Source organism: Panthera onca, chromosome E2 (genome assembly GCF_046562875.1).
Source record: "Panthera onca isolate mPanOnc1 chromosome E2, mPanOnc1 haplotype 2, whole genome shotgun sequence".
Classification (NCBI taxonomy): Eukaryota; Metazoa; Chordata; class Mammalia; order Carnivora; family Felidae; genus Panthera; species Panthera onca.
The window spans coordinates 57,369,953-57,393,244 of NC_138353.1; the positions used below are offsets into that span (position 1 = coordinate 57,369,953).

The 23,292-nt window shown below is 60.2% G+C and overlaps 1 protein-coding gene across 1 annotated transcript in view; it reads left to right on the forward strand.

The window, feature by feature from the left end:
- Nucleotides 1–2,809: 2,809 nt before the first annotated feature.
- Nucleotides 2,810–23,292, forward strand: part of CRISPLD2 (cysteine rich secretory protein LCCL domain containing 2) — a 59,364-nt gene continuing 38,881 nt past the window's right edge. Inside the window, exons 1-3 of the mRNA XM_078439117.2 lie at nt 2,810–2,949; nt 16,921–17,235; nt 22,513–22,631. Of these exons, the coding sequence (XP_078295243.1) occupies nt 16,996–17,235; nt 22,513–22,631 (359 nt within the window). The 5' untranslated portion in view covers nt 2,810–2,949; nt 16,921–16,995. The remainder of the gene's footprint in view (nt 2,950–16,920; nt 17,236–22,512; nt 22,632–23,292) is intronic.

Sequence of the window (23,292 nt, forward strand, 5' to 3'; positions counted from 1 at the left end):
AGCTGGAAGTCCCCTGGGCTCTTGATGTCCAGCCCAAGAGCTTCTGATGAAAACAGCTGGTGCAGAAGATGTTGGTGTTAGTCTAGAACCCACCAGCCCTGTGGCAACCACGTCGAGATAGGAAGGAAAGACCTGGTCTTTGCTCCGAACGGTGGGACCTTCGGGACCATCTGGTGCGACCCACCGTTCCACACTTGTGTGTCTGGCCCTCTGGGCAGCCCACCTGGGCTCTGAGAGCAAGTGGGCCGAGGGAGGGACCTTCTGGATTTCGGGACAGGCTTGCATACATGCTCCCTCTTCCGGCTGTGCTCCATTATAGCCAGAAAGACGTTCCTCTGTCTCAAATGCTCCATGACCTGACTCCTGCCGGGCTAGCAAAAAGGATCCTTGGCTGGCAGTTCCAAGGAGAGAAGTGGCCAGTCCCTTCCCACGAGGGCTCGGGTACATCTTGGCCCTTTCCCATTCAGGGCCTCTCAGGAACCCACATTCCCCATGACACATCATCTGATTCAAATTCGCATATTACTTTGTGGAAATTAGATTCTAAGATTGCACAATGATGGAAAACTGTTCACCAAAATCACAATCCTCTGTCTCTTGTTTTACTTGGTTGGCTCTAATAGCAACGATATTAACTACTTCCTGCTACGGGCCAGACCCGGTTCTAATTATTTTCCCTAAATTAATTTATACCTGGAAACGATTTAACGTTTTAAAGGCAGCCCACAGGGAGAAGGATGCCATCGTCATCACCCCCATTTTACAGACGGGGACCTGAGCACAGGCCAGCAGCTTGAAAGTGGAGGCGTTGGGATCGGGACCCAGCCTGACTGGTTCCAGACTCGCACCAACCAGCGAGTTACGGACTCAGTCTGTCCCCTGGGAGGCAGCTGTCGCCCAGAGAGTTCCAGTGGGTTCAGCAAAGACACACAGCTGCGCCTGGTGGGGTCAGGATTGACACTCATCCATGGAGGTGGAAATATGGTGCCCATGCCACTGGACCACTTAGCTTAGCCCCCTAAGAAGAATAGATTCTCTTCTGTTGAGGGTCTGCTCGGGGCCAGGCCGTGTGTTGTCACGTATCTCGTCCGCAAACGCTTTGATCTCCGGCTGTTGAGACGTGTGACCGACGTCCTGTCTCCTTGACCCTCGGCAAGCTCTGTGATTCGACTGAGAGTATGGCAGAAGTGACGGCTGAGGGGACGACAGCGTGAGTCCAAACCCCAGTTCCTCCCCTCGGGAGCAGTATGGCCTCTGTGCCTTTCCTGACGACAGCGACACCAGCCTCGGAGAGTTGTTGGGGGTCGCGGGAGGCCCGGTGCCTGAGAAGCATCTCTTCTGCTTGGGGTTTGTCCTTTGTCAAACGGGGCACATGTTCTGGACCTGTCTGTGCACCACTGAGTACCCCACGGTGTTTGGAACAGAACCTGGCACACAGTAGGTGCTTGCTTAGTCAGTATTAGGTGAACGCTGGGCTGGCATGATGCTGCAAAAGTGAGAAAAGTGAAGGAAACAAACGAAGGTAACAGGAGGCCTGTGCCGCTCTTTATTTGCTTTTGAGCTGCACCAAAACCCTGGGCAAGCGTTGCGGATTTCTGAATCTGTGCCTCACGTGCCCTGCCAGTCATCGAAGGGCCTTCCCTCGTCCCTGCCCCACTCGCTCTCCATCAGTGTACCCCCATATGCTCTGACCTTTCCGGGTACCCCCGACGCGGGAGATCCCAGAGAGGCCTGTCCGCCCTGCTGGTGCTTCAGAGCACAGGGGCTGGTGCAGACTGCTGGACTCCTGGCGGTCTTCGTGCAGGGACGGGCGCCACGAGGACAGGGTCTTCCTGCCCTGGTCCGCACACAGTCGGTCCACCCCCTCCTCTAGTCCCTTAGTCCCTCTAGCCTTGGTTTCTTCACCTGCTGGCCAGGGCCTTAGATTTTTGTGTTTCAAAGGCAGTTTCTCCTGGCTCTAAATTGACAAGGTAGTTTACCTGCACCGGTTAAGGATGCTAAATGCCTGCGGGCATAATGTAGCTAGACCAAGCCTACTGCTTGCTGGCCGGCAGCGGGACTCCGGGCACTCTCTTCTCCAGGCCTCAGCTGTCTGATCTGTGAAATGGGACCACTTCCACCACACCACTGGATTCCTGTGAACATGTTCTGGGATCGTGAAGGTCAAGTGCCCAGTCTGGACCATCGCTTAACTGCCCCCATCCGGGACCATGTCTTGAGGCTTCCTTCCTTTCTTTATCTGCACACTGGGAATGTGCTTGTGTACGTGTGTGTGCCTGTGGCCGTGTGTGTGTGCGTGTGTGTGTCTGCGTGTGATGAGTGGAGTTTTCTACCACCGTGTGGAGGATGGGAGTAAATTCAGCAAATGTGTATTCTGTGCCACAGTTTACGGAGCCCACACCCTTCCCGGTTTTATTTGCTGCAAACCCGGGAGGTCACTTCCCTGTTCCCATTTTCCACTTGAACCACATGGAGATGGGATTTGGTAAGTTTGCAAACTCCTGGTGGAAAGTGCTTGGCGCCTCGCCGGGCGCATAGTAAGCGCTCAGTGGAAACGGTACTTTCATGGTCGCAGTGAAGAAACTGCGCGCGTCCGCGTCCTGTCCTCCTCCGGCCAAGATCTCTGGTCGCCTGCTCCGGCCCCCCCACCCCGCCCGCCCGCCGGGATCGGCGCCTGCGGCTCTCTCCGGGAGGGACGGGCGGGGCCGGGGCGGGGCCGGGGCGGGGCCTCGGCTCCACGGCCCTATCAGCGCCGCTGGCCGCCGGGGGGGCGTGGCGCGAGGAGCCTACAAGAGGCGGCGCGCGGGGTCTCCGCGTCCACTACATCCCTCCGCTGCCCCCGGTGCGCGGCCTCTGCGACCAGCCCGCCGCGCCCACCGTGCCCGCCGTGTCCGCGCTGCTGCCGCTGCACGACACGGGAGACGCCGGTGGTTGGGGAGCCCTGCGGAGGTAAGTGTGACTTCGCTTCCTCTCCTCTCCAAGCTGCGATCCGCTCCCGCCATCTCCGAGGAGGTGAAGGGGGCCCAGGGCAGACGCCGTCTCTTGGGGCTCACTCTGCGCAGGCACTGTGCTGCCGGCGGCTCGGAACCGGGCTCGGCCGGCCGAGCGGCCTTTCGCAGGTGAAGAAACTGAGGCTCAGCGAGGACAAGACGTTTGCCCCAGACCTCGCAGCCAGGAGGTGAGGGAGTCGGGACTCAAAGCGGGTCTGACGGTCTGACCGCATATTCGCGCTCCGGGAGCCCCCCGGGTGTTTAGTCTTGCCTCCCTTACGCAGTTCGCCAGCATCGGTTGCGTTCCTGTGTACAGTGTGGGCGTCAGTAAACGGAAAGCTGATGGCGTGGATGCTGCAGGGGTTTCAATGTGTCGACCCACACGTGGATGGCCACGGTCATCCACCCGCCTGTGCGTTCTGCCCCGGTTTACAGGGCCACGCCCCTTTACGGTTTTATTTGCAACAAACCTGCCAGGTAGCCTTTCTCTTCCCGTATTTCAGATGAGGACACCGAGGGTCAGAGGGGAAGTGGGTTTGTCCAGCTCGAGCCAGGGCTGGATGGAGCCCAGCTCTCCCTGCCTCCAAAGCTCCAGATGGAGGTGTCCAGGCGCAGGGCGCGTCAGAGTGCCTGCGGGTTTGGGAACACATGCGGGTGTCTCTTGGCCAGAGTGGGCATCTGCATACACTCCTGCTGGGGGAAGAGGCTCCTGACCTGAGCGCTGAGGGCTCGGCTCTGCGGTCCTGGGGAGACCCCCAGAGGGACAGTCAGAGCCCCCCTTGCCCAGGGCTCGGCTGGTGGACAAGCCAGAAAAGGCTTAGCTGGTGCCCACCCACTGAAGTCTAACTTGAGCTGGACGTCTTTTGGGCAAAAGGTGAGTTACTGCTCCGGACGAGAGAAGCGCCTGGGAGCCTGTGCAAATGCCCAGCTTGTCCTGCAAAGTGGGTTTGTGGACTTCCACCTTGAGCACTTGGGTGCCGTGTTCTGGCAGAATGACGTGACCCTGCCTTACCCCAGTGGGGTCTTCTAGGGTCACAATTGGCCAGGTTGAGAGCCGAGGGTCCAGCAGCACGAGGTGAGGGACACGCCTTCTCCAGATAGACCGAGAGGCCTCCGAAGACTCTTGGTATTTTGTGCACCTGATTTTCCGTTTCTGCCTCTGATCTGGCTGCTTCCACATGGGTGTGGCAGGTGTCAGGCCATGCCACCTCCCTGCATTTTCACCCCTGGCACACACCTGGGCAGGAGGCCTCTTGGTCCCCATTTCACAGATGAGTAAACCAAGGCTCGGAGAGGTAAAGGTTGTGCATCAGGACCCTTGGCTGGCTGGCTGGCTGGTTGGTTGCAGACGCTGTGCTCTTAACTGCTGGGTCCTGCCTCCTTGAAGACAGTTCTCTGCCCAGCCTCTAACTCTCCCTCTGGACCTGACCCAAGATGTCGTATTGTCCGAGAGGGTTCCAGGTGAAAACTGTCGGCAGAGTTAAGCCCAAGCCCCAAGTTCCCCGTGACACACGCCCTGGGAGGAGAAAGAAGTCGATTTTGATTTTTTATTTTTTTTAACGGAGTCTCTCAAGATGTAGAAGTGGAACAGCAATGATGACACTTGTAAGAATACCAGCAGCTGGTACCGAAACTTAGAATGAGCCAGATGTGCACGGGGTTTTACATGGATGATCTCACTGCCTTCTTTATGAGGTGGGCACTGTCTTCCTTTTTACAAGAAGGAGACTGAGTCTCGGATGATTAAGGCATGTATACGACATGACGCAGCCAGGGCAGGGGACAGCTGGCCCCCCTCCTCCCCTCCCCGCGCCCCCCCCCCCCCCCCGGCTGGGCCCCCCTCCAGATCCTGGAGGAAGGTGTTCATCCAGTGGCTAGCCTGCTTGCTGCGGCTGGTCAGGGCCTCTCATGCCGTGTGGGGTCGGGATCCCTGCCCGGGTTAAGGGTGGGCCTGGAGAGGGGCCGTCCTGACCCAGGGCTCGGGCTCCACTCTGCTGACGGGTACCGGTGTCGACGTGCGGAGAGCCCTGCTCTGGGACCCAGATCCGTGCTGGCTCCCAGAGCCCCCTCTCTGGACTTGGTAGCAGAGGGCCTGGAGCCTTGGCTCAAGTCCCACACTCCGCCCCTCCCTCAAAGACCCCTCGTTGGGTCTCTGGCCTTTTGTAGGCTGCGTTTGAAAACCGTCTCCCGGAGGCAGGACCCTCAAATGCTGACCTCTTCGGCCTGTGGGAGCTGGAACATTTCTTTTCTCTGTCACCAGTGTAATTTGCTACGTATGGGAGGTGCCTCTGCGTCTGCTTGCTCCAGACCTAGGAAGCTTTTTATTTTTTATTTTTTGTAAACTCACTGGTTTTTGATCAGTCCCAGATGTGCAAGCCCAGCATCACTCAACGGGGCTGATGGCTTGTCAAGCAAGGAAAATACAACACAGGCACCATTTCATTTTACCTTCCGTTAACGGCGTTGAGTAGATGGTCAGACCTTCACGGGACGGGGATTCCAAGCCTCTCATAAAGTCCTAAATGAAGCACGCTCTGTTCTGGAACAGGCAGGGTAGGACAGATCTGGGTGGTTGTTGGTAGGACTAGCCGTAACCTTTTTGTTTTTCTTTCTTTTTTTGAGAGGCAGAGAGACAGAGCACAAGCAGGGGAGGGGCAGAGAGAGAGAGGGAGACACAGAATCCAAAGGCAGGCTCGCGGCTCTGAGCTGTCAGCAAAAAGCCCGATGCGGGGCTCGAACCCATGAGCTATGAGATCATGACCTGAGCTGAAGTCGGACGCTTAACCGACCGAGCCACCTAAGCACCCCTAAAATTTTTTAAAAACGTTTATTTATTTTTGAGAGAGAGAGAGAGACAGAGCGTGAGTGGGGGAGGGGCAGAGAGAGAGAGAGGGAGACACAGAATCGGAAGCGGGTTCCAGGCTCCGAGCTGTCAGCACAGAGCCCGACGCGGGGCTTGAACTCGGGAATGGCGAGATCATGACCTGAGCTGAAGTCGGATGCTTAACCGACTGAGCCACCCAGGCGCCCCCCCCCCCCCCATTTTAACCGTTTTAAAGTATACAGTCTAGCACGTTCAGCACATTCACGACCTTCTGCAGCCCCCACCTCTGTCCACTCCCAGAACGTTGTCATCAGCCCTGAAGGCGACCCCATAGCCACCATTAGCAGCTTCTCTCCATTTTCTGCTCCCGTGCCCCTGGCAGCCACCAATGTACTTTGTGTCTACGGATCTGCTTATTCTGGACATCTCCTGTAAACGGAACGATTTAACGTGTGGCGTTTCGTGACTGGCTTCACGCACTTAGCGTGATGCTTTCAAAGCTCGTCCATCTTACCGTGTGTGTCAGGCTCCATTCCTCTTAGTGGCTGAGTAATATTCCACTGCGTGGATGGACCACGTTTCATTTACCCATTCTCCCTTCTTGGCTTCCTTCTTGAAGAAGCGTCGACATAGGTCGTGTCGTTCCAGAATAGATCAGCGCCCTCCACGGTGGACACAGGGGAATCTGGCGTCTGGGTGTTTGGGGGGGACGTGTTGACATTCCACCCGGGGTCACAGCAGCAACTGGCAGAGAATCCTGTCTGAGACTTTGTGCCCCAGCCTGTGCAACTGTGGGTGTTTGTGGGCAGGCACCCCTTGTCAAGGCTGCAAGGACAGACGGTTTCTTGTGGTTCAGCCCCAAGGAGATTTCTCTTCTCGGATTGTCTCGGGTGCTGTGTCAGCTTAGACAAAACCACGGGATCCGGGGGAAAAAGAAATTCCTAATGCGCATCATGCAACCTCTGGACCATCACTTAAAAAATATTATAAATGATGAAATCCCACATTTTCAATCCAGATTTCTGGACCGCGTCCCGTTGTGAGTGCAGAGAGGCGGTATCCCAGAAGGAAAAAAGAACAGAGCTTTCCAGTTCCTTTTTTTTTTTTTTTTTTAAATGTTTATTTATTTTTGAGAGAGACAGAGACAGAATGCGAGTGGGTTAGGGGCAGAGAGAGAGGGAGACACAGAATCGGAAGCAGGCTCCAGGCTCTGAGCTGGGAGCACAGAGCCCGATGCCGGGCTGGAACTCACGAGCTGTGAGATCGTGACCTGAGCCCAAGTCGGACGCTCTACCGACTGAGCCCCCCAGGCGCCCCTAGACCTTTCCATTCTGTTTGTAGTCAGGTGGTCCTAGAAGCATTGAGCCTGCTCTGAAGTTCTCCTGGACTGGAAAGAGCCTTCTCTGATCTCTCTGGGATTGGGACCTTGCTGGCATCTGCTGGGACTGACTTGATCAGAGAGATCCTTCTGGAACAGACACAGGGAAAAGTGATAGCACCCCCGGCAGAGGGACCGTGTGTCTGTGGAAAGGCCTGGGGATGGGGAAGGGCCAGGCACCTAGGGAAAATGGTGAGAGGTCTGGTGTGGCTTGAGAATCTAAGCATCAGGCCGGGTGGCCCGGTGTCTCCCTGCAGGCGGCCTGAGCTGTACTGAGTTTGGACTTCCTGCCACAGGCTGCAGGGCGTGCAGCTCGGAGCAGATCACTGTGAAATGGACAGTGTTCCCCAAAGTGGGGGGTGCCGTCCCTTCTGGTCCTCGAGGTGACTCAGCCTGTGCACAGACCCAGCAGCCAAGGCCGCCCATCCAGGAGCTGTCCTTTGCAGTCAGGGCGAATGTGGGTGATGCTGTCTGCCCCTAACGTCTGCCCAGCACCCTGCTCCCCTTTACGGCAAAGACAGAGCACCCCGGGCATCAACGCTTGGGGCTGGCGTTCATGCCCAGCTGGGAGGACCTTATTTTGTTCTGATTACGTTTTACTCCTCCCCTCCAGTCAAGGCAGAATTGATCGTGTTCTTTGGAGATGGTGGCGATCGAAAATTCCCTTTTACTGGTACATTTCTGCGAACCCTCCATGCGGGCCATCTCGAGGAAAAATACAAGATACGGCCCAGCGCGGGTAGCCGGTGGGAAGGTGGGCAGAGCTGGGGAACGGGGTTTGCCGAGGATTGGAGTTTGGGGAATGCTGAATTCGTTTAGGGTGGGGCACGGGATTTGAGACCGTTACAGTCTGGGGCAGCGGCTGTCAAAGTGGGGTCCCCCTCCAAGGCGGGGGAGCAGCCGTCCCTGGGAACTTGTTAGAAATGCAGATTCTCAGGCCCCACCCCGGGCTTCCTGCGTCAGCGGCTGGGGGGCGTGGGGCCAGCAATCTGTGTCTTAACGGTGCTCTCTGGTGCAGGCCTGAACGCGGGACCTCCCGCCCTAGAAAGCGGGTGAAGCCTGGCTCTGGGGCGCCAGCACAGAGGCCGGGTGGGGATGGCCGGCTAGTGGGGGTGGGTGGGGTGGAGCTGCGTGGAAGCTTCTGTTTCGGGACCCGGTGCGACCGGAGGGAGCTCACAGGGCCAGACGGGAGGAAGAGCCCTTGGGGGCCAGTGCGGCCACCTCCCTGCAGGGTCCAGAGGCCCCCTTGGCAAGTTCTCGGCAGACTCCTAGCTTTTCTTCCGGAAGAAGGCTCGGCTTGGTGGCACTCATTGCTCTGGGGCCGGAGCTTCTGGCACCTTCCTTCAGGGCACATGTGGGGCCCTGTGTGCCCCGGAGCTTTCGAAGCACGGCTGGGTGTGAGCCCCACACGCCCCCTCTGAAACAATGAGCCGTTCCCTGGACGGCACCGAAAACGTGTCTGCATGTGTGTGTATCAGCCGCTGCCCTTCCCGCCCCCAGACCGGCTCCGACACAGCCCGTCTGTTCTCCTGGGGGGAAGCGCCTGGCCGCTGAAAACCCTGTTTATTCCCGGGAACCTTCAAGGCTCGGGCGTCACTGGCACCGAAGGTATTTTCAGCTTTGGCGTCGCTGGACAAAGTGCCCTCTCAGACTTGGGATGAACTGCGCCCTGTCTGTGAGAGTCTGTGTCTGGTCCAAGTGGGAGGCCCCGGCCGGCCGCCGGGTTTCATCCGGGCTCCACTCTGAAGGGCTGTCAGAGGCCAGGCCCTGGAGCGGCCCCTGCCCTGCAACTTCCCCCCCACCCCCCCCCACCCCACCCTGCCCCGGGGGCAGCTGCCTCTCAGGCTTCCCTTGATCCATTCTTCAAACAGAAGCCAGAGCGATTTCAAACTTAAAAAAAAAAAAGTTTCCTTAAAGTTTCACATAGCAGAGAGGAATGCACACCCCTTCGTGGGCTGTGCTGGGTGGGGGAGACTTTTCCCAGAGTGCTTGGGCTCGCCGCCCGCCCCAGGGCACAGCCTGACCAGCCCCAGGCCCCTCCCACGGCCCCGCCCCCAGGGGCCACCGTTTCCGGACTTCTGATGCCTTAGGTTGGTCTTGCCTGGTTTTGAACTTGACGTGAACAGCACCGCTCCGCGACCCCCGTTTCCCCCCAGCTCCCGCGGGCTTTGTGCCTGTCCTCGGTCATGCCGAGACGGTGACCGTCGCTGAGGCTTTGTCCCTGTGGTCCCTGCTGTGTGGCGTTCCCTTGTCTTGAGAGTTCAGCGGGACCTTGTCGTCCACCGCAGCCAGAGTGGCCCCGTCCCCTCCTGTGCCGAACGTTACCATCCCCATTTTCCAAGCTGTGTCCTCACGCCTTTCTTATCTGTCTGTTGTGATGTCTCCTCTGGTTCTCGAGGGCAGACTGCCTTGTGTGCCTCAACTATCCCAAGGACTCTGTGGCCACCTGAGGGCCTGCCCTGGGCCTTTCATCCGCAGGGCAGTGGGGAGATTCCACAGCCTGCTGCTGTAAGATTCTCGTGCCCCGTGTCTTTGAGCTTGGTCCAGAGCCGGGGGCTGTGACTCGCCCTCACAGATGTCACCCGACAGCAGTGAATCGTGTATGTCGGGCAGGAGGCTGGGCAGGTGCCCCGTAGCCTGCAGCAGAAATGATCTGAGATGCCTGAATTCACCCGGGAGGAGAAAGGAAAGACACGGTCAGATACCCCCGTAGCCACTATTTTTCTCCTGTTCTTACCCTCTATCCTCTCTCCCTGGGAGAAATTCAGGGCCTCATTGTCCCCCGAGGAATCGAGACTCAGAGGTTGAGGGACCTTTTGGGCAGCACGGGGCTCTGCAGGGTGGAGTCACCATTCGAACCTGGGTCTCACCCCACGTCCACGCTTTTCCACACTGCCCTTGGGCGGTCCTTGCCTGCTTGTCCTTGGGGGCCGGAGGTTCCCTGCCGTTTATCTGAGGCTTTGCTAAATATTCGTGTGTGTACAAGAAGGCAGACGAGGGGCCCCAGGAGTCAAGGACAGGGGATTTTGAGAATATAGCATTTTATTGTCTACTCGCTTTAAAATGGCTCTTGGTTGACATTGAACACAACTGATTTTTAGTTCCTTTTTGCAAAATGAGTTCTCTCTTTGCCCAGGATTTTGTGTGTTCTCGGCATAGTGTTAAAAAGATGGAATGGGGTTTCTTGTAGGATCCTGTTGGCCCCTGGGTTGTGGACAGCCCAGGGCTGGGGGCAGGGCGGCTGCAGGGGACGGCACGGGCCTGCTCCCGCTGTGTCCAGCCCTGATCCTGTGGAGAAGAGTTTAAGAAAAACTGACTGGATCCTGCAGAGGACGAGACCCCCCCCCCCCCCCCGCTTTCCCCCCTCCACGGCCCGGGGTGTCTGGTACTCACCCAGACGCTCTTCCCTGGAGGTTCTGGCCAGTTCTGGGATTTGCCCCAGACACGCCGGGGCATCCCTCCTCCCCACTCCCAGCCACCGCTCCATTCCTAGAATTTTGGGTGGTTTGTGGGTATGACTGGGATCTGCCCTTGGCCTTAGTCACATTTTGAGTTCTTTGTGCTTCTGAGAAAGAGCAGAGCCTGGGGCCCCCCGGGCCTGTCGGGTTAGCTGCTGTCCCGTTGGGCCGGTATGTCACTGAGTGAGTCCGGCTGGCACGGGGCCGGAGGCTAGAGGTGCCCTGCCGGGCGGGAGAGCCGCCCCCACGGCCAGGGTGGGCCAGAGACCAGGGCGCGACGGACGTTCTGTGTTGACTGCGAAGCAAGTTGCTCGTGTTGGAGCCTCCGGCCCCTCGCACATCAGACGGGGCCGATGACCGCGGTGATCCCATCGGTCTGCGGAGTACGGGGAGTGGGGGACCCGCCACCCTGCGCCGCCCCGTGCGCGCCCCCCAGCTGTTGGCTGCGGTACTTGGGATAACTGTTGGTGGGACAGTTAAGACCCACTGGGGTGTGAGGGGGAACGAGGCTCAGCGCCAGCCGGCATCATGCTGGAACCGGCTCGTGACGTTTTGTTAAGTTTCCAGAAAGGTCGTGAGCCAGTTAAACACAGCCATCGTCAAACATCAAATTACGTAAACTTACAGTTAAATGAGTCCTATTGAAAACGAGGCTAATCTTTACTGCACATCCCTGTTCCCTCTGCCCGTGAGGTTCTTAGTATCTGTCCCGTCTCTTTGATGGAAAGACCACGTGATGCTGTGCTAGCTTGAGACTTTCCAGAAATCCCATGTTCAGTGACCTCACACGGGCCGCTTGAAATTGGCCACAGTGGGAATGTTTATACCAAGGGAACTGGCAAACACTACTTATCAGGGTGAATTCTAAGAAAATGTTTTTTGATGTTTATTTTTGAGGGGGGGGGGAGGGACAGAGCATGAATGGGGGAGGGGCAGAGAGGGAGGGAGACAGAGAATTCGAAGCGGGATCCAGGCTCCGAGCCGTCAGCACAGAGCCCGAGGCGGGGCTTGAACCCACAGACCACGAGATCGTGACCTGAGCCGAAGTCGGACGCTCAACCGACGGAGCCCCCAGGCGCCCCTGATTTTTTTTTTTTTTTTTTTGAATGTTGGTTGTTAGACATTTATCCACACACGCTGGTTCCAGCCCTCAAGAAGCACACGGTCCAGCTGGAGAGGCAAATGATACGAGCAGGCACAACACGACCACACGGGTGATGAGGTCTAGGGCTCCCGCCGCTTCTTAACTCAGCGAAGGCTGGGCCCTGGAAGGGGGTGGAGCTTCGTGGCAGTCCGGGCAACGTGACTGGGTCGTTGTCAATGGGAATGACCGTGTACCTATGTACAGGCAGTTCCTGGCCAGATAGTCAACATTAATGCCCCAGGCTGGGCTCATTTTAATTTTTGAAAGTTTGAAGTAGGCTCCACACCCAGCCCGGGGCCCGAACTCATGACCCCAGGATCAAGGGTCACGGGCTCTACCAACTGAGCCAGCCAGGCCCCATACCTAGCTCGTGATGGCTTGGAACCTGCTTACCCAGAAAGCCGGGAGAAAGTGGCCACGGCTCAAGGCACGTACTGAGTAAAGCTTGTTTCAAACTCGGGGGAGAGTTTTTGACCCCCACAAGCATCACACATGTAATGCAGTTTTCCAAAATCAGGTTTCTCGCGTCAAGGCAGAGGCAGGGCTTTGAAATAGTGCAGTGAAGTCACGAAGAGAGAACAGTCTTACTCCATTCCCCATTATTAATCCCATCCTTCTAGAAACTTCCCCAAGCGCTGCTCTGTGGCACATTGAGCATCATCGTCGTCATGATGATAGGGAACGGGTACGAGGCGCTCAGGTTCGTTGTCTCGTTCGTTGCTCAGCACACGGCTCGTCCCATGGCCCCAACCAGGCCAGGGGGGTGAAGCCCTGCTCATCAGCGAGCACTCAGGTGAGAGGCTGCCGCCTTCTGGAAGCCTCCTGGCGCGTCAGCACGTCCGCAGACCTGTCCGGCTTGCTCACCGCTGACTCGCCAGTGTCAGACAAGCCCCGTCGTTCCCCTCTGCCCCGTGGACGTGGCCTCTGGGGCCCCGAGAAGCTACATGCCCGGGCTGCGGGGGACGACCGAGAAGCCAGCGCCACGCGGAGTCCTTATACGGCTCTTCTGATCTCGTCGGGAGGAGGAGACCCACACATTCACTCCACAAATATTTATGGAGCACCGACCTGTCTGATGTCGGCGGCTCAGCGGCGAATGAGCCCGACGTGTCCCGGGGTGTGTGATTCAGCAGTGACCCCTCAGCTGAGTCTTTACCGAAAGGGCAGACGTGAATGTGCCTGGCCTGGGCCAGGCGGGGCGGGGGGGGGGGGGGGGCAGGTCGGGGCCTTGGGATGAGTTGTGGGAACAGCATGTGCAGGAGGGAAGAGCTTGGCGCCTCTCGCGGCTGACTGCTGACAAGCCCAGCGCGGAGATTCATCTTCCTGGCAGGCTTTCCCAAACACGGCGGAGGCAGCGCCCGAGGGTGACGCACGGAATCCGGAGCAAACCCTCTTTCTCTCACTGGCTCCCGAGAGGCGGGTTTGGGGGGGGCGGCCTTGCCCGGGAGGTGACCGTGAGGGCACCCCGTTGCTGGGTCGGGAACACAAGGGTCTGCTGATCCCCGACAGGTGCACAGAGCCCTGGCGGGGTGGCGTGTGGGTTTCAGGGCCCCTACCGCGGCCGCAGCCATGTGTTGGGCCTGGGCCAGGCGGGGCGGGGCGCTTCTGACTTCAGCTGCGGTCACGATCTCGCGGTTCGCGAGTTCGAGCCCCAAGTGGGGCTCTGGGCTGACGGCTCTGAGCCTGGAGCCCGCTTCGGATTCTGTGTCTCCCTCTCTCTCTCTGCTCCTCCCCCACTCGCCCTCTGTCTCTCTCAAAAATAAATAAAAACATTAAGGGAAAAAAAAGGAAGTTCCCCCAAGCTTTCAGAAAGCTGGTTGTCACGGCTTGGCTCCCTCCCTAACTGGCTGCCTCACAGACACCCGGCAGGGTCTCCCGGACTCGGTTTTGCTTGCTGTAAAGGGGGGTGGGAAACCGCCACCTCCCTGACGGACTCCAGATGCATTTAAGAGCTCCGGGCAGTGTTGTGGGAATTTGATCCCTGTGACTTCCCTCTGCCAGGCTGGGGTCTTGCCGTCCGTCTCCCTCCCCGCCTCCCCGCTGGCCTGACATCCGGTATGTTCTCGTGAGACCTCGGTGCCACTCTTACTCGTACCCTCACGGGCTTGGTTCTGCGACTGCGGCAAGGGAGAGCCGTAGCTTCCGGAGGGTGCTTCTGCTGGGCTGGGCAGCCGTCCCCAACGCGTGGCTCAAGCCGTGGGAACAGGCCAGGGATGACAGAATGGAGCAGAACTTTTCTAGAAACAAGGTTTGCCCTTAGCAACCCCAGGAGAATCAGGGGTCCGGATCAGAGAGCATCTGTCCGTGCCAGGGGGTCGGAGGTCAGCTTGGCACGGGGCCATCAAGGGCACATTGGCAGATGGGGCTTGGCTGGCCACCAGAGCTGGTGATGGAGGTGCATTTTGGTGAAGGGTCACCGTGATGTAAAGGTTTTAGTCCCCTGGGGGGTGACACATGGGCGCCTTCTCATGGCCAGGAACCACCGTCAGACCCAGAGGCCAGTGGAAAGAGGGTTGTGAGTTGAGGCTGGGCTGTCGCGGGGCCTGTCCCTGGCAGGGTGGGGCCGGAAACTCCTCCAGAAAGCCCACCCTCGGGGAGGCAGGGCAGGGCAAGGGAAGGGCTGTGTCCCAAGCCCACGGTGTCTGCTCCCCTGTTGTATGACTTTGGGTACTTCCTGAAACCGCAGAGGCCTCAGTCTCCTCCCCTGTGAAATGGGCGCAGTAGAGCCCAAACCCCTGGCTCATCGGGTGGGTAAGACGAGTCGTCGAGAGGTAGGTCTCATCAGCGTCAGCCTCCTGGGTCGGTCGGGGAGCGCGCCTGTCACCGGGAAGCCTCAAGCAGCCTTGGACAGCGCATGTGTCTCGTTTGAAAAACCGGTTTAATTTTTTGATTGTGGGTGGGAGAGGGGCGGAAGCGTCGCGGCCCTCCCGTTGTGATTTGAGCTGTTGGGGCCGCGGAGGCCGGATGCCGCGCACGGGCCCCGGGAAGTGGGGCTCGGCCTCCTGATTTACCGTGCCCCCCTTGCCTCCTTCCGTGCAGCGGCCGGCGGGAAATCAGGAACGGAATCCCCTTCATCCATTTATTGCCTGGTGCACACGTGCGAGGTTGCCACAGCGGCCGTGACCAGGCCTCACCGGCCAGCGGCTCCGACAACAGTTCTCGCGTTCTGGAGGCTCGGGGTCCGAGGCCCCGGTGGGCCGGGTGGGTTTCTCCCGAGGCCTCTTTCCGTGGCTGTCTGCTTCCTCATTCCTTCTCTTACGATGACAGCAGTCAGATTGGGTCAGGGTCCGCCTAGTGACCTCGTCTTAACTTCACGACCTCTTTAAAGCCCTGCCTCCAAGCACAGCCACACTCTGAGGTGCTGGGGGCCTCAGCCTGTGGGTCTGGGGACAGCGCCACAGCCCTGCTGTCCCTGTGGTTCCCCTGCAGCACAGGCTTTGCTGGAGCATTAGGACCCGGGCCTTGCCCCTCCCCAGTGGGGACCCCCAGGCCCCCCAGGCCCCCCGAGCTCCGGCAAGGCCCAAACACCTTCAGAACCAACAGTGCCCTGGGCATGCTGCCCACGAGGTGCTGTGAGTGGCCCAACCTGGGGCAAGTCTGCGTCTCCCGGGCACGGATTCTCATGGGGGCCAGGCAGAGAAGGACCAGCCTATGAGCTCTGGGCACAGGAGGCCCCATTCTTTTTTTTTTTTTTCTTTTTCTTTAACGTGTATTTATTTTTGAGAGATAGAGTGTCAGCAGGGGAGGGGCAGAGAGAGAGGGAGACACCGGATGCGAAGCGGGCTCCGGGCTGCGAGCTGTCAGCGCAGAGCCTGATGCAGGGGTTGAGGTCATGAACCTTGAGATCCTGACCTGAGCCAAAGTCGGACGCTCCACCGACTGAGCCACCCAGGCGCCCCGCTACAACTTACTTATCTAACCCGACGTCATATTTGGGATTTGTTTATGCTGACGCTCACACGGCCCTGGGTCGTTCCTTTTGCCCTGCTGTGTGATCCTGGGGCCCAGTGCCCCACGGTGTGTTTACCTGTCCCCGTGCGGGAGTCATTTGAGTGGGGCCCCCGGGTGATTTGACCCTACCCGGGGCTTCGGGCGAGTCACGGTTGATTCATACGAGCGATTCACGCCTCGCGCCTGCGGGGGCGCCCTGGCCCTCGAGCTGCCGGGGCGCACAGACCCGGTGCGGTCGTGACGCCCGGTGGGCGCTCTGTGACGTCAGTCTCTGCTCTCATTCCGTCTTCGATGGCAGTTCAGGGTCAGCATCTTGGCATCTCTGTCAGCCAGCCTTCTGCAGCTGGGAAATGTTCATATATGGTGACGCCACTAACCTGGGAGAGAGGTCGGGACCCCGGGGGGTCTACGTTACTGGACTGACGTGCCATCCGGTCTCCGGGGCTCTGCCCCAGAGGGAACTCCCCGGGAGGGAAAGATCCAGAGAGAGCCGGGCCTCCCTGCCGGATGGCGGCTATTTCTGTCTGCAGCAAGGCTCGGTCAGGACCCTGGAGAGTTTCCAGGGTCAGAGTGGGAACTGCCCCGTTCCCATGGCTCCTGGGTTCCAGGCTGTGCCTCCCGTCCCTCCCTGCCCCCTGCGTCGTGCCCCTGGCAGACCCAGCCAACCCGATGGGTGAGAACTGGTTACTGCTCATGTCGGGGGAGACCAGAGGAGGTTTGAGGCAAGGGCGGAGCCTCTCGGGGCCCGGGGCGGGTCGGCGTCCCTCATGCTGTCCGCCCCGCCGGGGGCGACTGTGGGTTTCCTCGCCTCTGTCCCCAGCCCGAGTGGGAGCTCCCTGAGGCGACGCACAGGGTCCTCTCCATCTTTGCGTCCCGGGGTCTGGCGCAGAGATAGATGCCCAGTAAAGGTCCCGGTCACTGACCGACTCTGCCCGGTGAGCAAACACACACCCTCCAGCCCTGCCTTGTCCTCTCGGACCGGACGACAAGCCAGGACGAGGATCACGGTCTGTGGGGGGGCGGGGATCCTTGGCTATTGAGCCTCCGCGAGCCTCGGTTTTCACGTCTGCAGGGTGGGGCGAGCGATGGCCGTCCCGCTCTCTGCCCCGTTCGAGCCCGCGCTGTCGCCGGTCTCATACTGACTGATGTCCCTGTCGCCCTCCGCTTCCCTTCAGAGCTCTCGCGCCCCAGCACCGCCTCGGGAGCCCAGCCCGCCTCGTCGCCCCGGTGCCCGCGGCCTGCCTGGCGCCATGAGCTGCGTCCTGAACGGCGTCGTGCCCTTGGGGCTGCTGCTGCTGGTCTGCGGGGCCCAGGGCTTCTTCCTGCCCAACGTCACCCACTTGAAGGAGCTGCTCGGTAAATACCAGCAGGACAAGCCCCACTCCCGGGTCCGGAGGGCCATTCCCAGGTCGGACAAGGAGGAGATCCTCATGCTTCACAACAAGCTGCGGGGCCAGGTGCACCCCCCGGCCTCCAACATGGAGTACATGGTAAGCGCCGCGCTCCCGCGGGGGGGCCTGGGCTGCACCTGCTCTTGTCCCGAGGGCGGGGGCGGGGACAGGCTCGGGGTCTCCTGGCGAGAGAGCCCCCCCCCCCCACCCCCCGCCTCCGTCCTTCGCACCCAGACAGCGCTCGTGAGTTCCCCGTGAAGCAGCCCGGCCCGGGTCCCGCCCGTGGCTCCCCGCTGGCCCGTCCTCGAGGCCGTCTAAGGGCTGGGCTTTGGTGAGCCCATTCCCAGCTCCACTGCCTCCTTGCGTGTGGCCGTGATGTGTCCCCAGCCAGTGGGAGCCTCGGCCTCCACTTCGAGAGTCCCTCCTCTCACGGCTCTGGGACGGCGTGATGACGTCACGTAAAGTGCGGGCCACAGGTGCTCACCCCGGGGCCCTGGTCACTGGTGTCACGCCGCAGCTTGGTCCCCGGCCGGTCTCGGGCCACCCTGCTCTGTCGGAGCAGCAGCGGGGGGCCGAGTCCGTGAGGGATGGGGTGTCTGTTGGTGACGGGCTGGCAGACGGGGGACAGTGGAGGGTCCCCCGTGACCTTGGGGAAATCCGACACGGAGGAGTAGAAGGTTAGCCGGCTCTCCCAAGTCCGTGCCTCCAGCCCTGCCTCCCCGCCCGCCTCTCCATTCCTGCCCGCACCGCTTCCGGTCGCCCCAGCCCCATCAAGTAGCTGCTGCTGTCCTCCCATTTCACAGAGTAGGAAACTGAGGCCCCAGGTCAGAGCTGGTCGTGGCAGAACCGACTGCGGGACCCAGGCTCAAAGCCACCTCTCCGCACTCCGTTTAAACCCTGGCACCCGCACGGCCCCTGCCGGCATCCACGGCCTCTCCAGCATTTTCCATCCTCTGTGCCTGTTCCCTGACACCTCAACTAGCCCTGGGGCTTTTCACCTCCCATGTGGCCCCCGCTGGCCCATCCTGAACCCTGCTTCCTTTTACCTTCCTGACTTTCACGAGGTTTGTCTCCTGCCCAGAAGCCTCCAGGCCCCTGTGTGCCCAGGGTGGAGCCCACGTGCTCAGGCCTGGCACTCGGGGCCTCTGATCAGGAGCTCCTCTGTCCTGAGAGGCCATTCGGGGTCCCCCGAAGATGCTGCAGGCCCTCTGTCCCCCAGGAGTCTGGTCCCCACCTCATGCCTTATCCCGTCGTAAGCAACTGTCGCTCAGTACCCGGCTCGTCTCCCTCCCCTGGACTTCACTGTCCCTTTTCATGGTGCCTTGTGCCGTGACGTAGGAGGCCCTCGTGGTCAGGGATCATCCCGCGTGCCTGCAAACCCCTCATCGTCACCGTCTGTGCCCTCCCGAGGTGGCCCAACCCCGGCTAGAGGGCACATGAAAGGCTAGCCGTGTGGGCAGAGCACCCCTGAGCACGGCTGTCCTCTGGGAGTTTGTTACGAAACCATTTCTGTCTTCCCTCAAGAAAACCACCCAGGCATTTACTCGGAAGGGGTTGTGCTAATCTTTGTTTTGTTTTGTTTTGAGAGAGAAGGAGTGAGCCAGGGAGGGGCAGAGAGAGGGAGAGAGAGAATCCCAAGCAGACTCCACGCCGTCGGCACAGAGGCCGACACAGGGCTCGAACTCACAAACTGAGATCACGAGCTGAGCCCAAGCCAACAGTCGGACACTTGAACGGCTGAGCCGCCCGGGCGCCCCGGGGTTTGTGCTAATCTTAGGAGGAAGAGTGGGCACCCTTTCAAAATGCCGATGTATGAGACAGCTGATGCAGACCTTTTTAGGGTTAAAGCCGTCGAGAATTAGAGCGGATTTCTTTGTGGCTTTGGGTGTGGACTCTTCCCCCATCCTTCCCAGGACCTGGTGGTTTGGCCTTGGTCCCTGTGGGGAAGGGACACTCTCTACCTCTCTGGATAGGTCCGTCTTCCTCCCGTGCCCCTCCCCACCCCAGGGCCCTGTGTGGTGCCCGCCAGGGAGCAGAGAATTTTCCTTGGCCTGAAGCTTGACTGAGCCCCAAACCCCCGGGATCCCGTCTGCTTCCTGCCTCCTTTTGGGAATAGGCTAGGTTTATGCTGGTCTTTTCGTCACTGCCCCGTGCTTGCCCAGGGGCCTTGTGGGAGATTCAGCGCAAGTGAGCAGGGCTTAGCTACGCAGCAGGGAGGGTCCCAGTGCAGCCTGGAACGGGCCTGCGTGTTTTCGTGTTTGTTTACTCGCATGACTTCAGGATTGGAGCTGGGGTCTGGGTCCTTGGGTCTACACGGCCTTTCAGGGAAGCTGAGCCTTCACGGGTGTGGTCGGGGCCACCTCTGAGCAGGGCCACGAGGCAGGGAAGGAGGCACGAGTCCCAGTCTCTCCCCGGTGCTGCCCCTCTGTGCATCCTGCTTCCACACAAGCAAGAGGCAATAATTCGAGAAAACGTCTTGAAAATCTAGCTTCTGGCTCAGCCCTGCCTGCCGGGGCTTTGAGCTGCGGTCCCTTGAAATAGCCTCAGCATTGAAAGGTGGTTTTGTTTTTATTTATTTATTTTGAGAGAGAGAGAGAGAGAGAGAGAGAGCGCGGGTTGGGGGGAGGGGCAGAGATGGGATCGGGGGAGGAGAGAACCCCAAGCAGGCTCCATGCTGTCAGCACAGAGCCTGACGCGGGGCTCACGAACTGTGAGACCTTGACCTGAGCCGAGATCCAGAGTCCGATGCTTAACCGACTGAGCCAACCAGGTGCCCCGGAAGGTGGATTTTCAATCTCCAAAGAGTTCAGGCACCCTCTTTTGAGGTTTTATAAGTGGACAGGCTCCGGAGCCAGCCTTCCTGGCTTGGTAGCTGTGTGACTTCAGGCAGATTAGTTAGCCTCTCTGTGTGAACGTTTCCTGGCCTGCACTACGGGGACAGTAAAAGTCCCCTTTTCCTAGGGTGGTTGAGAAGAGTCAATGAGATGATGCACGAGTACCAAATATGTGTTGACATATCGTTGCTGTTATCAATTTAGTAGCTATTATTACTTTAGTGGAGCAGGACTGGCACTTGGTGACAGTGTGCAGAGCAAGTGTGAGACCCCCCATCCCCAACCTTGGACGCCAGTTAAAGCTGGGCTGGTAAAGTTGTAACTTCCCGCTGTGTGACCTTAGGCAAGTTACCTAGCCTCTCTTAGCATCAAGGTTGTTTTTTGTTTTTGTTTTTGTTTTTTTTTGTCTGCAGCAATGGGAAAATCAAACCTACCCCAAGGGCTACTGGTGACAATCAAATCAGAAAATGGTGCTGATACCATTCCCTGGCAAGTGCACTGCCCCGGGCGGGGGCAGGGTAGGTGCCTGAGAAAGTGAATTTCCTTAATGCTCCTGTAGTGTTTACTGAGAGCCACCTTGCACCTCACCTGGGGGCTGGATGCCTGCTCGTTCAGCCTCCCCCCAAATCCTATACCAGCAGGCACCACCAGCCCCCCTACGAGATGGGGAAACAGAGGCACAGAGAGGTGAAGCCACTCGTCCACGGTCACACAGCCAGCAAGGGGCGGCGCGGGGCCCCACACCCAGGTTCACGCAACACGAACACTCTCCCCGGTGCCCTCACGGCCCTGTTCTTTCCGTCTTTCTTCCGCCAGTCACCCCTTTGGGGGGTAAAGAGTATTCACCTGTGTCCTTCCTTCCACGAGATGTGGACTGGTCGGCGGGGCTCGTCTTCAGCTGGGAAAGCATAGGCTGAGCGGGGGGTGAGGGGCAAGGTGGGGACTGGAGGGGACCCGTGAGGGCTGGAGTGAGCGGGGGGCCGGGCCCGCCCTGCCTGCGTTCACCCAGGCACGCGTGCGTCATGCCGGGGCGACAGTCGTGGCCTGCGACGCCGCCGTGGCAGGGGGGCACTGAGCAGTAGAGGGTGTCGCACACGGTCACAGCCTTGACTGCCAGCCCTGCGCCCCTCTGTTCGGGAAGCATCGTTCTGAGGCCCTACTACGTGCCGGGCACGGCCGGAGCCGAGGGGCGGTTGGGAGGTGAAGGGCAGGCCCCAGGAGGAGGCCTCGGATGCAGGGGCGGGGAGGGCTGGGTCCCCGTTTGGCCGCGGCCTGCTGCAGACCACGTGTGGAGTCTGCCTGTCTGCAGCCAGAATTTCAGACGCCTTTGACCCCCGAGGTCTGCCAGGCATGGCCTCGCCCTCCCCGCACGCCTCCCCGCTGAGTTGTAGAAGATGTTATGGCCCCGGACCAAAGGCACACAGGGTTCACGCTGCTCAGAATAAACAGTGAGCTTCTGAGAAGCTTCTGAGAAACCCCTCAGGGCGGGGTCCGCGCCTGCACAGGCTCTGCCCTGCCCCCCTGGGCTCCGGGAAGGACCTTAGCCAGCTGGCCGCTTCCAGAGAGGTCTCGGTGCGAGCTGCCACCCGTCCCCACTGTGTCCCCCCCACCCGGCGCATGGTGTCTGTTCCTTCCCGGAGCATTGGGTGGTCCACTGCTTGGAGAAGGAGTCACCACATTGGTCCCGTAGTGTATTTGGGAGGGGGTGACCCGTAAATCCAGACATCATGGTACGCTACGGGGGGCGTCTCATGGTGGGAGCGGGGGCTCAGATCTGCTAAGGAAAGGGCATCAGCAGGCAGGTCACCCGCCCGAAGGCAGGCCCGTCCCCTGTTGACTGCGTGTGGCCTCTGCGATGTCAGCTCCCGTCCCCCTTTGGGCCGTGCCTGGGCGTTGGAGAAGGACCCCAGGCAGAAGCGGCACAGTGCTCGGTGGGCACTAAAGGCAGGGCGCTGTCGGCAACAGAGGAGTCTGACGTCTGAATGCCCCTGGCTGTTCGGGACTCTGTGTCACTGAGGCTGGAAAGAGGTGGCAGGGCGGGAGGCCGGGGAGGCGCTCAGCTTGGCGGGGGTTCCGTACCGGGGTCCCGCAGCCTCGCGTTCCCGGCCACGTCCCGGGGCTCTGGCCGACGGTCTTTCAGTGATCACCTACTGTGTGCCAGGGGCTGGGGCTCTGCAGAGAGGGGACAGCCCCTGCCTGCCCCGCAGGCCGCTGTATCTGCCCGATGGCGGGGACGAGGCCAACGGCAGTTGGCAGAGGCCGGGAGGCCGTGCCACGGGCTTGCCCGGCGTCCCCGGCAAGTCCGAGCCCGGGCAGGAGCTGTGAGGACGGCTGGAGGCCCGGCTTCTCTGGGCTCCTGGCTGACCTGCTGCTCTCCCCTTGCCGGCTCAGGAACCCGTCCGACGTGTGCACAGAACCCGGTGTCCAAGGGGCTGAGCCCCGGCCCGCGGCTCCACCTGGGGCCCAAGTGGGGGTGTCGCCGCAGGCTCGGTCCTGACACCGTGCCTGACCCTGGCCTCCCCTGTGCCCTCTCCCCCTGCAGACCTGGGACGAGGAGCTGGAGAGGTCGGCCGCGGCGTGGGCTCACGAGTGCATCTGGGAGCACGGGCCCACCGGTCTGCTGGTGTCCCTTGGGCAGAACCTGGCCGTCCACTGGGGCAGGTAAGAGCCGCCGCGGTCCCGCCCTCACTTGTGAACTGGCCGCCACGGTCCATTGTCACGTCCAGCCTGCTCGGCGGTCCAGACGCCGATCGCCGGGCTCGGGCTTTCTGGAGCCGGGCTCTTCCGTTCCGTGTCCTTGAAAGGATTCCTGAGGGAGCCGACTGGGTGAGCTGGGAACGCAGGGACGTTGCTTGCAGGGACGGGCCAGAGTGTCTTCTCCGCCCTGGGATGTCTGAGTCCTGCTCATTCTCCAGGGCCAGCCAGGCTCCGCCTCGCGAGCGGCTGCCCTCCTCCTCCCCTCCTCGTCCGGGGCAGGCCGGCTCTCACGGCCAAGGCCCCCTTGCCTGGAGGAGGCTCTTGACAGTGGTCTGTTACGTGTCGCCCCTGGCCTCCCCAGGGTCAGCTGGGTGCACGGCCGAGCCCCTGCCCGGCTGACGGCTGGTTTCCTTAGAGGACGGGGTGGGGGTGGGGGGGCGGGGGACGTGTCTTCTGGGCCAGCGCAGACCCGCTGCCCAGCTGGGCGATGTCCTCCAGGCCCGGACCCAGAGCCAGCCAGGGGCTCAGGGCCCCCTTGGGCTTTGCCTCTACCGTTGACAAGTTGGACTGGACTTGAAGCGTCCCCTCGAAGGACGGGTCGGGGTTGGCCCGACTTGCAGCCCAG